Source organism: Panthera tigris, chromosome A1, assembly GCF_018350195.1.
Source record: "Panthera tigris isolate Pti1 chromosome A1, P.tigris_Pti1_mat1.1, whole genome shotgun sequence".
Classification (NCBI taxonomy): Eukaryota; Metazoa; Chordata; class Mammalia; order Carnivora; family Felidae; genus Panthera; species Panthera tigris.
Window position 1 is genome coordinate 140,005,465 of NC_056660.1, and position 13,739 is coordinate 140,019,203.

Below are 13,739 nucleotides of genomic sequence, written 5' to 3' on the forward strand. Positions count from 1 at the left end.
CAGCACTGGAATAGTGGATAAGTACAGAATAAACTGCCCTTTTGAGTAATCCTCTTAGAAGCACCTCCCACGCAGAAATTCATTATCAGTCTCCCATACCGTGACAAGTAGCATTTTTTTAAGAGCTAATAATTTAAAGTTCAACATTGGAAGCAATAATTGTTGAAAATTGAAGCCAAGTTAAAAAAAAATGCATTAACATTTAGACATTTCTGGCGAATGTATGTACTATATGCAAATGAGATTTCTAACTGATCCATACTAATTTGAGAAAAATCTGTTATTTGAAATAACTTTAAAAGTGAAGATTCTTTGATTCAGAAGGTAACTTCTTAGCACCACCTTGTGGTAAGTTTTAGTTAAACCAGGATGTTTGCTTATTTGAGGTTTGTATTAAGTATTACAACGTATAATGGAGAAGTAGAAAGTATCATTGAAATAATTCGCCTAATTTCTTCAGTCCCACAGGGGAAAATTAGCACTTTTGTTTAGTATAATAGTTACAATTTCTATTACCAACAAACCTGTATTTTTTTAAAATTTCTTTTTTTTTTTTTTTTTTTTAACATTTATTTGAGAGACAGCATGAGCAGGGGAGGGTCAGACAGAGAAGGAGACACAGAATCTGAAGCAGGATCCAGGCTCTGAGCTGTCAGCACAGAGCCTGACGCAGGGCTCGAACCCACAGACTGTGAGATCATGAACTGAACTAAAGTCAGGTGCTCAACTGACTGAGCCACCCAGGCATCTCATCAACAAACCTGTGTTTTGTGGAAGCTTAAACACCTTTATTTTAGGAAGAGTGTGGTAGAGAAAATATTTTTTACATGGTAGATATTCCATGCGTAGTGATTAAATGAATGGATAGACGAAGGAAATAATGTGAAAACAGTTGTGTCAAGGTCACTGAGCACAACTCTCCTCCTCCCTTTCCAAAACTGACATGAAATTACTAAAGTAGTAATTAAAAAAAAAAAATTACTGGGGCGCCTGGGTGGCTTGGTTGGTTAAGTGTCCGACTTCAGCTCAGGTCATGATCTCACAGTCTGTGAGTTTGAGCCCCGCATCAGGCTCTGTGCTGACAGCTCAGAGCCTGGAGCCTGTTTCAGATTCTGTGTCTCCCTCTCTCTCTGTCCTTCCCCTGTTCATGCTCTGTCTCTCTCTGTCTCAAAAATAAATAAACGTTAAAAAAAAATTTTTTTTTAATTACTTGCAATAAGAAAGAATGCCATCCACTGGCCAGAAAGACAGGACTGGATTGACTGAGAAACAAGACAGAAGAACCCAGCACACAAATCACAGGATACAGCAGAGCTGGGAGCTGTCCTGGGGCTTGCTCCAAGGAAGCAGGAAAAAGAGAGCTCCAAAATCAGTGTTGTTGAATGTGGACCCACTGACTTGATCCTTCCTGGCAGCAGTAAGTGCAGATGCTGATGGCAGTGTAGCATGCCAGTCCCCAAGATAGCTAATGACCCCAAGAAAGCCCCTAAGATAGCTAATGACCCCATGAAAGCACAGGGAGCCCCGATGTAAGAAGGCAGGACATGGGGCACCCTTGTGGTGTCAGCCCTGTGTTCCCACGCAGTCTCCCTAAGGCTGGCTCCTGTCAGGGGATCCTGTGGTCAACAATGGCAGAAAGTGAGTCTCAACCCCCTAGATGAGCCCCAAATCACGAAATGCCAGACCTTTGAGGGAAACCAACACTCCGAAAGTGGCATTAGATTGAAGAAGAAGAAGCGACACCCAAGGAGAAAATGAAAATAGTAAACCATGTGCTATTTATAATTTATTCACCTTACCTACTTAACATATACTTACTGAACACTTATGCTTAAGTAGAACAAAAACAAAGGTAAAATTAAGAAAGAGGAAAATTGGATACAGACGAAATTAGAAAAACTAATAAAATATATAGTTGCCTAAATTTTTGCTATGTAACATGAAAATGAAAGGATGGATCTAAAATTTTAGATGATCCACTTGTTGGGATGAGCACTGGGTGTTGTACGTAAGCGATGAATCATGGGAATCTACCCCTGAAACTGAGAGCACACTGTATATGCTCCATGTTAGCTCACTTGACAATAAATTATATTTTTAAAATAATAATAAAATAAAATTCTAGATGAGCCCAACATTGCATATGTGGGGAAATAGAAGTGCCAATATATCAAGGATAATAGATATTCATTAGCTTAGTTTTTGATTAAGAATGTTAACTTTGGGGCTCCTGGGTGGCTCCGTTGGTTAAGTGTCTGACTCTTGGTTTTGGCTCAGGTCATGATCTCACCGTTTCGTGAGTTCGAGCTCCACATCAGACTCCAAGCTGACAGCACGGAGTCTGCTTGGGATTTTCTGTCTCCCTCCCTCTGCCCCTCCCCGACTTGTGCTATCTCTCTCTCTCAAAATAAATAAATAAACTTAAGAAAATTAAAAAAGAATGTTAACTTTGAGGTATATTCAAACTTTAGCAGAGTATTTATACAAGTATTATGCCTTAAAAAACAACACTTAACAGGAACACCTGGCTGGCTCATTCAGTGAATCGTGCAACTCTTGGTCTTGGAGTTGTGAGTTCTAGCATCACGTTGGGTGTGGAGATTACTTAAAAATAAAATCTTAAAAAAAAAAACTTTAAACACTTAATTACAGATATAAAATGGGTTCTTAGAAGACATTTTATGTGTGTCTCCTACTTAAATTTTACTGTCACATTTTCAGTTTCTCGTACTAAATTATTTTTATAGTTTTTTGTAAATTAGGTCATGTATATTTTTAAATTGAGTTGTAAAAAGAGAAGAGGAAAATGCAAATTAGGTACTAACTGAAGAGATACAATTTTTTTTATCATTTCTTAATGTGTGGCTTGATTTTATTTTCCTAAAATTCTTTTGAAGCTTTTCCATTCCTATCTGTTTAGTTCTGTTTATTTTTTTGTGGTTTTTTTTGAAAATTTTTTTAAAAAATATAATTTATTGTCAAATTGGTGTCCCAATTCTGTTTCATTTTGTAGTACCTGTTACCACAGAGGAACAGTTGAAGACGGTGACATTTCATTTGTTCTGCATGATATGGTCTTCGTTCTAACAGGAATAGTTGTCCCATGTAATAATGAGTTGAGAAGTGGTTCATAAAATATTATGGTTTTGAAAATGTCAGCCGACTAATTTTAATTCTAATGACTTGTTTGGCGTGAGCCTTCGGTAATGAAGTCTGTAGAGGCTGTGTAAATAGTTTTTTATCCCTGATAATCTCTAAAGACCTTGAATTTAAACTAAGGGATGTATCCTGTCTTTCTAGCTTTGAATTATGAATACATAATTCCTATTTTAATTTGACGAATGTTCAGAGTCTAATATGTTTTCCACCTGTGGATACAAATATCATATTGGAAGTCAATAGTAAAATTAGTTACCATGTTTAAAATGTCATTTGTTCTGTTCTTTGAATATGGTTTTGAGGGAAAGTGGGTATCAAAGAAAGGTCAACTCTCCCAAAAAAAACCACTTAAAATTCAAAATTTCATTAATGGGCATTCCTGGGAAAAAAGGGCCATGGAACCATATGTGTTTGGAAAAATGTTTACCCTCAACAACTAACAAAAGAGAATGCAGACTTAACATTTTTTGGCTCTCAGATTTGCTAGATTTTCATGGATAGTATTCTGTGGCGATAAGCGAAGCAAGAAAATGGCATTCTCTTGGATAGGTGGTGGAGTAAGGTCCCAGTCATCAGTGGGTTCTTAGGTTCAGCTAAGTGTCCATTCTCTTAACTGCTATAAGCCACATCTGGCCCTAGTTGCTCAGAAGGATAGAGAAGCCCGAAAACCAGTCTGCTGGCACAACAAGTCTTTGCTCTTCAGTGGGAGACGTCATGACACTCCACACAGTTAACCACAGAGCCATCTGCAAGCTGTTGTCTTTTGTAGGCTAGGTAACAGCTTAGGTGCTAAGGAGTGAGACTTCCCTTGGTGGGCGCAGGAGCCTTCTTGGCATAGGACTTTAGCCCCAGGAGCCAATGTCTATTTTAACACCTTCCAATGGGCTTCCCAGTTCCCTACAAGGAGTATGCAAGTTAGCAGTCCCCAAACTCAGGAACACCTAAACATATTCCTTCCAGTAACGGGCACCTGATGGCTCAGTGTGTTGAGCATCCTACTCTTGATTCCTGCTCAGGTCCAATGGTCCCAGGGTCATGGCATTGAGCCCCACGTTGGGGGCTCATGAGCATGGAGCTTGCTTTGGATTCTATCTCTCCCTCTGTCCCTCCCCCCACTCATGCTCTTTCTGTAAAATAAAAAAATAAAAATAAATTTAATATAATTCCTTCAAGTCAAGATGCAGTTTATGAATGAGGTGTTTTGTCCTCAGCAATTATGCTTACTAATATGCTTATCAGGTTCCTAGGGGAACAGAGCTAGAAAGTTAAAAGTTAGATTCCTGTCAGGAAACAATAGATGTTGCCAAGGATGCAGAGAAAGGGGGACCCTTTTGCATTGCTGGTAGGAATGCAAACTGGTGCAGCCACTCTGGAAAACAAACAGGTTCCTCAAAAAAATTAAGAATAGAACTACCCTGTGACCCAGAAATTGCACTACTAGGTATTTATCCAAAGATACAAAAAAATGCCGATTTAAAGGGGCACATGCTCCCCATTGTTTATAGCAGTACTATCAACAATAGCCACATAATGAAAAGAGCCCAAATGTCCATCAACTGATGAATGGATAAAGAAGATATGGGTGTGTGTGTGTGTGTGTGTGTGTGTGTGTGTGTGTGTGTAATGACATATATGTAAATAATGGAATATTACTCCATGATCAAAAAGAAAATCTTGCCATTTGCAACAACATGGGTGGAACTGGAGGGTATTATAATAAGTGAAACAAGTCTGTCATAGAAAGACAAATATCATATGATTTCACTCATAAGGAATTTAAGACACAAAACACATGAAAATAGAGGAAGGAAAGGAAAAATAAGATAAAAACAGAGGGAGACAAACCATAAGAGACTCTTAAATATAGACAACAAACTGAGGGTTGCTAGAGGGGTTTGGGGTGCAGGGATGGGCTAAGTGGGTGATGGGCATTAAGGAGGGCACTTGTTGGGATGAGTGCTTGTGTAAGTGATGAATCCCTAAATTCTATTCCTGAAATCATTATTATACCGTATGTTAACTAACTTGGATTTACATTAAAAAAAAAAAAAAAAACACCATGAAAGAAGTCAGATTCTTTCACGGAGGGAATGGTGTTTTGTTAACTTTTACTCACAAAGAATGAGTATCATCTCTTTTTTAGAACACAATTCGACAATATGTATTGAAAGCTTTGAAAGCTTTGATTGTGTGTCTTTCAAGGTGGCAGTTTTGTTTTTAGGGATTTATTGTAACAAGATACATACACAAACATGTATCTGTATATAGGTAGGTTTCCTGTAGCATTATTTGGGGTTTTAAGTTTTTAAATGTTTTTTTAATTTTTTTAATTTACACTTATTTATTTTTGAGAGACAGAATGAGACAGAGTATGAGCAGAGGAGGGGCAGAGAGGAGACACAGAATCCGAGGCAGGCTCCAGGCTCTGAGCAAGCATTCAGCACAGAGCCTGAAGTGGAGCTCAAACCCACAAACTGTCAGATCATGACCTGAGCCGAAGTCAGACGCTTAAACGACTGAGCCACCCAGGCGCCCCAAGTTTTTTAATGTTTTTGTTTGTTTGTTTAAATTTTTTAACGTTTATTTTATTACTGAGAAACAAAGACAGAGCATGAGCAGGGGAGGGGCAGAGAGAGGAGGAGACACAGAATCCGAAGCAGGCTCCAGGCTCTGAGCTGTCAGCACAGAGCCCGACACAGGGCTCGAACTCACAGACCGCATGATCATGACCTGAGCTGAAGTCAGACGCTTAAACGACTGAGCCACCCAGGCACCCCAAGTTTTTTAATGTTTTTATTTTATTTTTGAGAGAGAGAGTGTGAGCCAGGGAGGAGCAGAGAGAGAGGGAGATACAGAATCTGAAGCAGGCTCCAGGGTCTGAGCTGTCAGCAAAGAGCCCGATGCGGGCCTCAAACCCACGAACCGCGAGATCATGACCTGAGCCAAAGTCAGACGCTTAACCGACTGAGCCACGCAGGCACCCCTCCTGCAACATTATTTGTAATGGTGAATAATTAGCATCTAAATGGTCAGCAGTTTGATAGGTAAAATACAGTACCTTCATATAATGAATACTATGTGAGTTTATGGGTAGATATTTCCAGAAATAGCATTAAAAGTGTTTATGTCAAAGTATTTAGTGTTTAACTTTGGATGATGCTTTTCTGTATAATTTTTTTTTAACATGAATCACTAATTTTTAATGTGGACTATGTGTTATTTTTTCAAAAGATCGTTTTGTACAGAAATGACCAAAGAGGATACCTGGGTAGCTCAATCAGTTGAGCATCCAACTTTGGCTTAGGTCATGATCTCATGGTTCGTGAGTTCGAGCCCCACATCGGACTTGCTGCTGTCAGTGCAGAGCCCGCTTTGGATCCTCTGCCCGCCTGTCTCTGCCACTCCCTCACTTGTGCATGCGTACGTGTGCTCTTTCACAAAAATAAACATTAAAAAGAAAGAAAAAAAAGAAATGACCAGAGAAGATTGAAATGCATACTCCTTAAATTGAATATTCATTCATTTTAAGAGTTTGTCTTAATACCATTTAAAAAGGCTTAATCTTGAACTTCTTTAATGAAGTTTTATGTATTTTATAATCTCAGGTATATCTCACATCAGCATCTGACATGATAATCTTGAAATATTTCAAGCCAATGAAATCATTTTCAATTCATTTTCTCTTATGTTATTGTGTAAGTTCTAACTTCTAGTTAAAAATCTCATAAATTACAAACCTATCATCATATTATTATATATCATCATATATCATATATCATTATTATATATCATCATCATCATATATCATAACTGATAATAAAGTGAATACAGATTTTTTTTTTTTTTAGTTGACTGATAGGATTAATCTTTGGGGCTGAGGAGGTTAGAATCAATATGGAACAGAAACTGTGCCTCAGTGATTGGAAAAAGCCACATAACCATATATTTTCATGTTTGGCAAAATTTAGATGCTAGCCCTCAGCAACTTTTGTCAAATTATGGGTAGGTTAGTGGGTGCCATCCTTACTTAAGGGGTTTGAAATACACACATACATATGCACACAGAAAGTTTATTCTCCATCTTCCACTTAGTAGTATGCCCATATCGTGGTTTGTCATTAATATCTCCCCAGCTGCTAATAGTCTTGCTACTGTATTTGTTTCAGAAAATGTAAAACAAATTATTTCCTCAAATGTTACTTAAAGGAATATTGAAAAGGAAATTAAAATTTGAGCTGTACTTTCAAAAAAATAAGAATCCTACAAGGAATATCCAAGGAAATGTTTGGGTTTATTACCTACGATTTTATATCAGTCATGTTTCTTATTGTCCCTACAAATGGATGGTAGAGAGTTAGTTGATCCTACAGAAATGCCATGGGACTTTGGGACTTAGACTACGGTTATAGTCCCCGTCGACCAAGGACTATGTTACCTCAGTTGGTCCATCTATAAAATGAATGAATTAGATGAGATCATCTCTTAGGTCTTTCTCAACTAAAGAAGCCCTAAAGATTGAAGTAATTTTGGGGGTGCCTGGGGGGCTCAGTTGGTTAAGCATCCTTCAGCTCAGGTCATGATCTCCTGGTTCATGAGTTCGAGCCTCACATCAGTCTCTGTGCTGACAGCTGGGACCCTGGAGCCTGCTTCGGATTCTCTGTCTCCCTCTCTCTCTCTGCCCCTCCCTGCTCATGCTGTTTCTCTTTCTCTCTCAAAAATAAACATTAAAAAAATTTTTTTAAAGATTGAAGTAATTTGTAACTCTAAGATTTATATGATGAAGTTTCTCATAATTTTACGTTCTGTCTTCCAGTTTATACCTGTTCAAACTAGGGATAGCCCCCCAAATACAGGATTTGTTGGGCAAAGTCGACTTCACAGGTACTCTTCTTTACAATTTTTACGTGGTTGTTTACTAAGAAAATGAATCTATATTTTTTTTCCTTTTGACATCATCGAATCCCTTTTTCTTCTGTACTGATCAGAGGAGAAAACGTTATTATCTTGTTTGTCTTTGACCAGTTTTCCTTTTCCCCACATTTGTGAAACGAGAAACTGAGGTTGACTCCTTCCTTCCTAAGGTTCTTGTTCGGAAATGTCCCACCTTCTTGATAAAGACATTTTTTTTCCTTTCTTTTTGTTTTTAAATAATGGCGTCGTGGTTTTGATTTTCTTTATTTAGAAAAATAAGCCTTGAATTTTGGGGAGAGAGACCTGGGGGATGAAGACATTTCTTGACATGAATATACTCATTCCTACCTCCATCTTGATATTGTTTGTTGTTTTTTTTCAGAGGAGGAAATTAGTAATATGAGAAAGGAACTGGACAAATATGGAATACAGATGCCATCTTTCAGCAAAATAGGTGGTATTCTGGCTAATGAACTGTCAGTGGATGAAGCTGCTTGTGAGTCTCCTGAAATCAGAACTTGCTGTTGACCTGGGATTCACCTATACTTTATTCGTTGATTTTGGTTACAAGAAATAGAATGTTTAGAAAATACCTTCAGCCCCCTTTTGAAGTTTTCATTATATGTATTGTAGATGTAGTCTTTAAACATCTACTTGTGCAGTTTGAATTAAAACGTTTTAGAAATATCTTTATTCTCCAAAATATTTCTTTGTTTTCTATGTCCTGTCCTGGCCCTTTGCTTTCTTTGGTAGAGTACATTGCTACAGTTGTCTTTTAGCGTTGCAAGTTAAATTACAGATACCATTTGGAAACAACCTGATACTTTTAAAGTGTCCATGTGACCCTTCAAACCCCTAGTGGTTGACATAGTGTTTGGTTCATTTGAGGCTTTCAGTGCAGGTTGAGTAAATTAATACAGATTACACGGTAGATGCTTAGGAGACAGGACCCAAGATAGATGGGCAGGTGGAGAGGTCGTCGGAGGGGCTCTCTGGGAAGTGTCTAGGGTCTCTTCTTTTGCCCTTGTTACTGGAAGCCAGAGAAGAAAGTAAAAGAAAAGTAAATTAAAACAAAGCAAACTGCTTACATTATGTGGTGTCATTACAGCTGTCCATGTTGTCTTTCCTGATAAAAATCTTTTTTTCTCTTTTCAGTGCATGCTGCAGTTATAGCCATTAATGAAGCTATTGAAAAAGGAATAGCAGAGCAAACCATCATAACGCTAAGAAACCCAAATGCAGTTTTAACTTTAATAGATGACAACCTTGCACAGGAGTATCAGAAGGAACTCTGGGAAGCCAAAAAGAGAAAAGAGGAAAATGCAAGACTGAAGGTATTTAATAAGATTCCTAGTACTATGGCTATGAGCATAAAAAAGCCTTATTGTTAAAAGTGACATTTTTAAATCAACTGGCTGTGGTCTCTGTCGCCATAGGCCGTTGGTTTGGGTGAAATGTAAGGGTAAGAGAAGACTATGCACTATGTAAAAAAAAAATGAGGTTTCCTTTTATGATGATTCTTCCAGTTACAAGGATTAAAGGTCATGTCGTAAATTTTTACTACTTTCCTGGGAAGTGTAGATACAGTAGCTAAACATCTTCCCTCGTGAGGCATCACCTGCAGACCTTGTATTAGCCAGGATACCTTTAGATTCATTAGTAGAGAGTAATGATTCATTGCGGTGAAGTTGAGAGATGCTGTTTTTAAATTCACTCTCCTCGTTTTCTCCCATTAGTTCACCCTCATATTTTGCCTTGCGTCCTCTGCAAGGCAGCCTGATCCTGACTTGACCCAACATGTCTTACATGACTGTGGACTTTGTGTACACGTAGAGCTTCCATTTCCTGGCCACCTCTCTCCTCCTCAAGCTCTTGCCACATCAGCTTCGGCTCCATTCCCAAACTTTTCTCACCTGGTGGCTTCTGGCGCTATCTGGCACACTCGTGCCCTCCCCCCCACCCCCGACCACCTGCCTTGAGGTTGTTGACTCACATGGCTTCTTGCTGCTTTATTGCCATGGTTCTCCTCTGTATCTCTTAGTGTCTCTTCTTCTTCCTCCTGCCTCTGTGTATGGGAATTCTTTAAGGTCTGACATTGAATCCCATCTGTCTCTGTTCTTCCTAAGCTCATCCACTCACTGAAGTGATAGGAGCTTGCTACCAGGCCCTCTAATGCTCCTCCAGGTGACTTCATCTCTGTCCCATGGGCCTTGCCCCTCACTACATAGGAAGAGTGAAGAGTGCTTATCTCTACCCTGCCCTTCTCACACATGGGCCCCTAACTGACTTCACTTTGGAAAGACTTCCCCCATGTTTTAGAACTCCTTCTGTGCCCCCCATATCCATCACTGCATTCTGTTGCCTCTTCTTGCCAGGCTTACATCTGTCTCCCACTTTCTAGTCTTACCATTCTGGTCTCAGCCTTGCCCTCCCCCCTTACCATGCCTCAGGGTTCTTCCAGCACCTTCCTCAAGGGTGGCCCTGCTTCCTACCATTCTCCGAACCAACCGCTCTCGGAGCTACAGGTTGCAAAAGTAATCTTCAACTATAGATCTGATATCAGCCCCTGGAAACCTCCCTGCATTCCCTGCTGCCTACTGAGTTAAGTACAGGCCCTTCACTTGGCTTTAAAAAGCCTACGGAGGGGGCACTTGCGTAGCTCAGTCAGTTAAGCGTCCGATGATCTCACATTTCAAGGATTCAAGCCCTGCACGGAGCTCGCTGCTGTTAGCACAGAGCCCGCTTCAGATCCTCCCTCCCTCCCTCCCCCTCTCTCTCTCTCTCATTCTCTCTCATTCTCTCTCTCTCTCTGCTCTTCTCCCTTGCACACTATCTCTCTCTCTCTCAAAATGAGTAAATAAACATTAAAAAAAAAAAACTTCCAGGATACCCAACCAACCTCCCCATCTTTCTGGCTGTGTGCTGTAGCCCACCTTGCCAAATTGTCTTGCCTTTTTCACCAAATCCTGTAGTCTACACCCTGTTCCCCTCTCTGCCCTGTTCTTCCAGGACCTCTTCGGTTGTCACCTTGTTCGAGTGTTCTTTCCAACTGAGTGTGTAATTCTACAGAGTCTGTTCTACGTATATTCGTTATTTATGGTGTCGATTTTATTAGACTGAATGCAATGAAATTGCCAATATTCCACTGGCTTCAGTCTACACAAAGTGGCAATATCAAGTGGTCCAACCTAATGTTTCCCACAAGAGACAGTTAGACACTTTCAGAGAGTCACTAGGGCTGTTGTTTGTCTTCATCATCCTTGCCAGGTGTATGTAACCCCAGTGTCTTACACAGAGCAAGCACTCTTTGGTGCTTATTCTGAATTCAAACAAATCTAAGTAAACCATTTTTCTCACTCTTGGCATTTGGCTTTTGAATATCGAGATTGGAAACCTTGTATTTAACCTCAGGAATCAGTAAAGACTTTGTCTTGTAGAATAACTGTATTTCCGAAGAAGAAAGAGACGCCTATGAAGAGCTGCTGACACAAGCAGAAATCCAAGGCAACATCAATAAAGTCAACAGTAAGTAATGAAGGAAACGGAGATACAAAGTTTCCTTGTCAGAATTGCACCAAAACCATTTGTGTCCTTGTAAAACTGCCTTATGTGATGAAAAATCCACTGTCAATGTTGCTCTTAATTATGGTGCATCATCTGGCAGCATCCCATGGAATTTTGGGGGTGATCTTGCCCCCGCAGTGCATGCAGAGTATCTTAGAATACCTTGAAGCTAGTTTAGTTCTACCATCTCATTTCGAACCTATCCCTTAGTTGGGCTCATATTGAAGGCTGTTTAGTAAAAGATTATGACTTAAGGATTTTCATTTCTTGCCCATGATTATGTGACAGTGTTTGACTGGAATGTAAAAAATATCGTTGACACCTGTGCTCTTTTTTTTTTACTGTCCAGTCATTGGTTTGCACTTGGTAAGAATTATTTTCTTACAGTGTGTGCACCTTTATGGCAAGTGAATGAGACTGAATGGGCCAGTGAAATTGCACGGTGGTGGGTTTGAATCCCATGTCCCCGAACTGTTGGGGAGTCTCACAGTGTAATTTCTCTTCATATCCAGTTCAGTTGTATGACAGTAAAGAACAGAAAACTAGGGTAATTAAAATTATCACATGTAAGTTCGGAGAGATTAATCTCTTTACTAGCCTTTTTCCCATCTCTAATAAAAATTGGTTTTATGGGGCACCTGGGTGGCTCAGTTGGTTAAGTGTCCGACTTCAGCTCCAGTTATGATCTCACAGTGTGTGGGTTCAAGCCCTGCATCAGGCTCTGTGCTGACAGCTCAGAGCCTAGAGCCTGCTTCAGATTCTGTTTCCCTCTCTCTCTGCCCCTCCCCTGCTTCCTCCTTCCTTCCCTCTCTCTCTCTCTCAAAAATAAATAGAAATTTTTTAAAAATTGGTTTTACTTGAGGCAGTAAGGAATTCTACTTGACATTTATTTTCCCTGTGGCTTTCGAAAAAGCCCATATATACACAAAAAACTAATACATGGAAGACCATTGAGCCCATTTGATAAAGTTTGTGAACCATCTGCCCAATTTAAACTTGGGAGTGTCCACTAATTACAACAGTCCTAAGCCTTGTCCCTGATTTAACCTCCTAGATGACCTTTGAGTGCTCTTTATTGTACTTAACAGTTGCAAAGACACCATAGGTTTTCCCTAGAAGTTTGCCCCAAGTGGCTGGTAGAGACATATTCAAAGGGTTCAAACAGTAATCAAGGAGGCCCAGAGAAAATTGATGTAAATATCTAGCAGTTAACAACTGAGTGGGTTTGAGAATTTCCCTCACATACAAAATTGCTGACAGCTCCAGGGTAACTTTATTTTTAAGGGATCACCTTAACACTAGGGAATGTATGTTCTTCTTTTATTCTTATTTAATTTCGAACATATTGGTGATGGTACACGAAACAGTTTTAAGTTTCTCTTTCTGCTCTATTTGAAAACTGAGAATTTCATTATGCTTGACAGAAATGAGTTACAGGAAGAAATTACATTGCCAGCAAGGCAGCTGAGGTCTGTAAACTTCGGGAGGAAATGATTCCATAGCCTTTTGCCATCCTTTATTTTGAAAACAGGTTTCTTTTTCTTTTTCTTCTCTTTTTTTTTTTTGTTTCTTTTTTTTTAAATAGAATACCTTATATAAATGTTTTCATACTTAATGGCATACTTTCCTGACCACAAATTTCATGCCACAGTGGCTATGCTTTCTTTCCCATTTTCAAATAGAAAGCATGAGATGATTTGCACTGATGCATAACCAGCTCAAATTATGAAGGGCATTGCAATGTTCGCCGGCTTCCAATGCATAGAACATGATGATTCTGAAGTTGTTTTCTCTCTCCCCATCTGAAAATTTATAATCGAATAGAACTAACAACAGTCTTGAAAAACCGACTAGAACATATTTTAGTCAGGGACATGACAATAAGACAACCGTATGCTTTAAAATAAGTATAGCTACTTGATAAGCCTTTTCTCAACCATGTAGGTTATTATCTTAAAATGTTAAGGTGTCTGTGTTCATTACAGCCAGAGAAGTGACGTAAGTGACAGCTTCGATGGTAATGTCATCAGATCTATTGTCAGAGGCATCAGCTTTGTTTGAACTGCCATCATGTAACTTTTTGGTTTGGCATATGCGTTCCATTA

General features: G+C 39.3%; 1 protein-coding gene across 3 annotated transcripts in view; it reads left to right on the top strand.

Moving 5' to 3' along the window:
- Positions 1-13,739, top strand: part of IQGAP2 (IQ motif containing GTPase activating protein 2) — a 294,230-nt gene that overhangs the window by 167,590 nt on the left and 112,901 nt on the right. For all 3 annotated transcript variants that reach the window (XM_042988699.1, XM_042988712.1, XM_042988703.1), the window contains exons 6-9: positions 7,973-8,040; positions 8,453-8,566; positions 9,226-9,404; positions 11,508-11,595. In XM_042988699.1, coding sequence (XP_042844633.1) covers positions 7,973-8,040; positions 8,453-8,566; positions 9,226-9,404; positions 11,508-11,595 — 449 coding nt within the window. The remainder of the gene's footprint in view (positions 1-7,972; positions 8,041-8,452; positions 8,567-9,225; positions 9,405-11,507; positions 11,596-13,739) is intronic.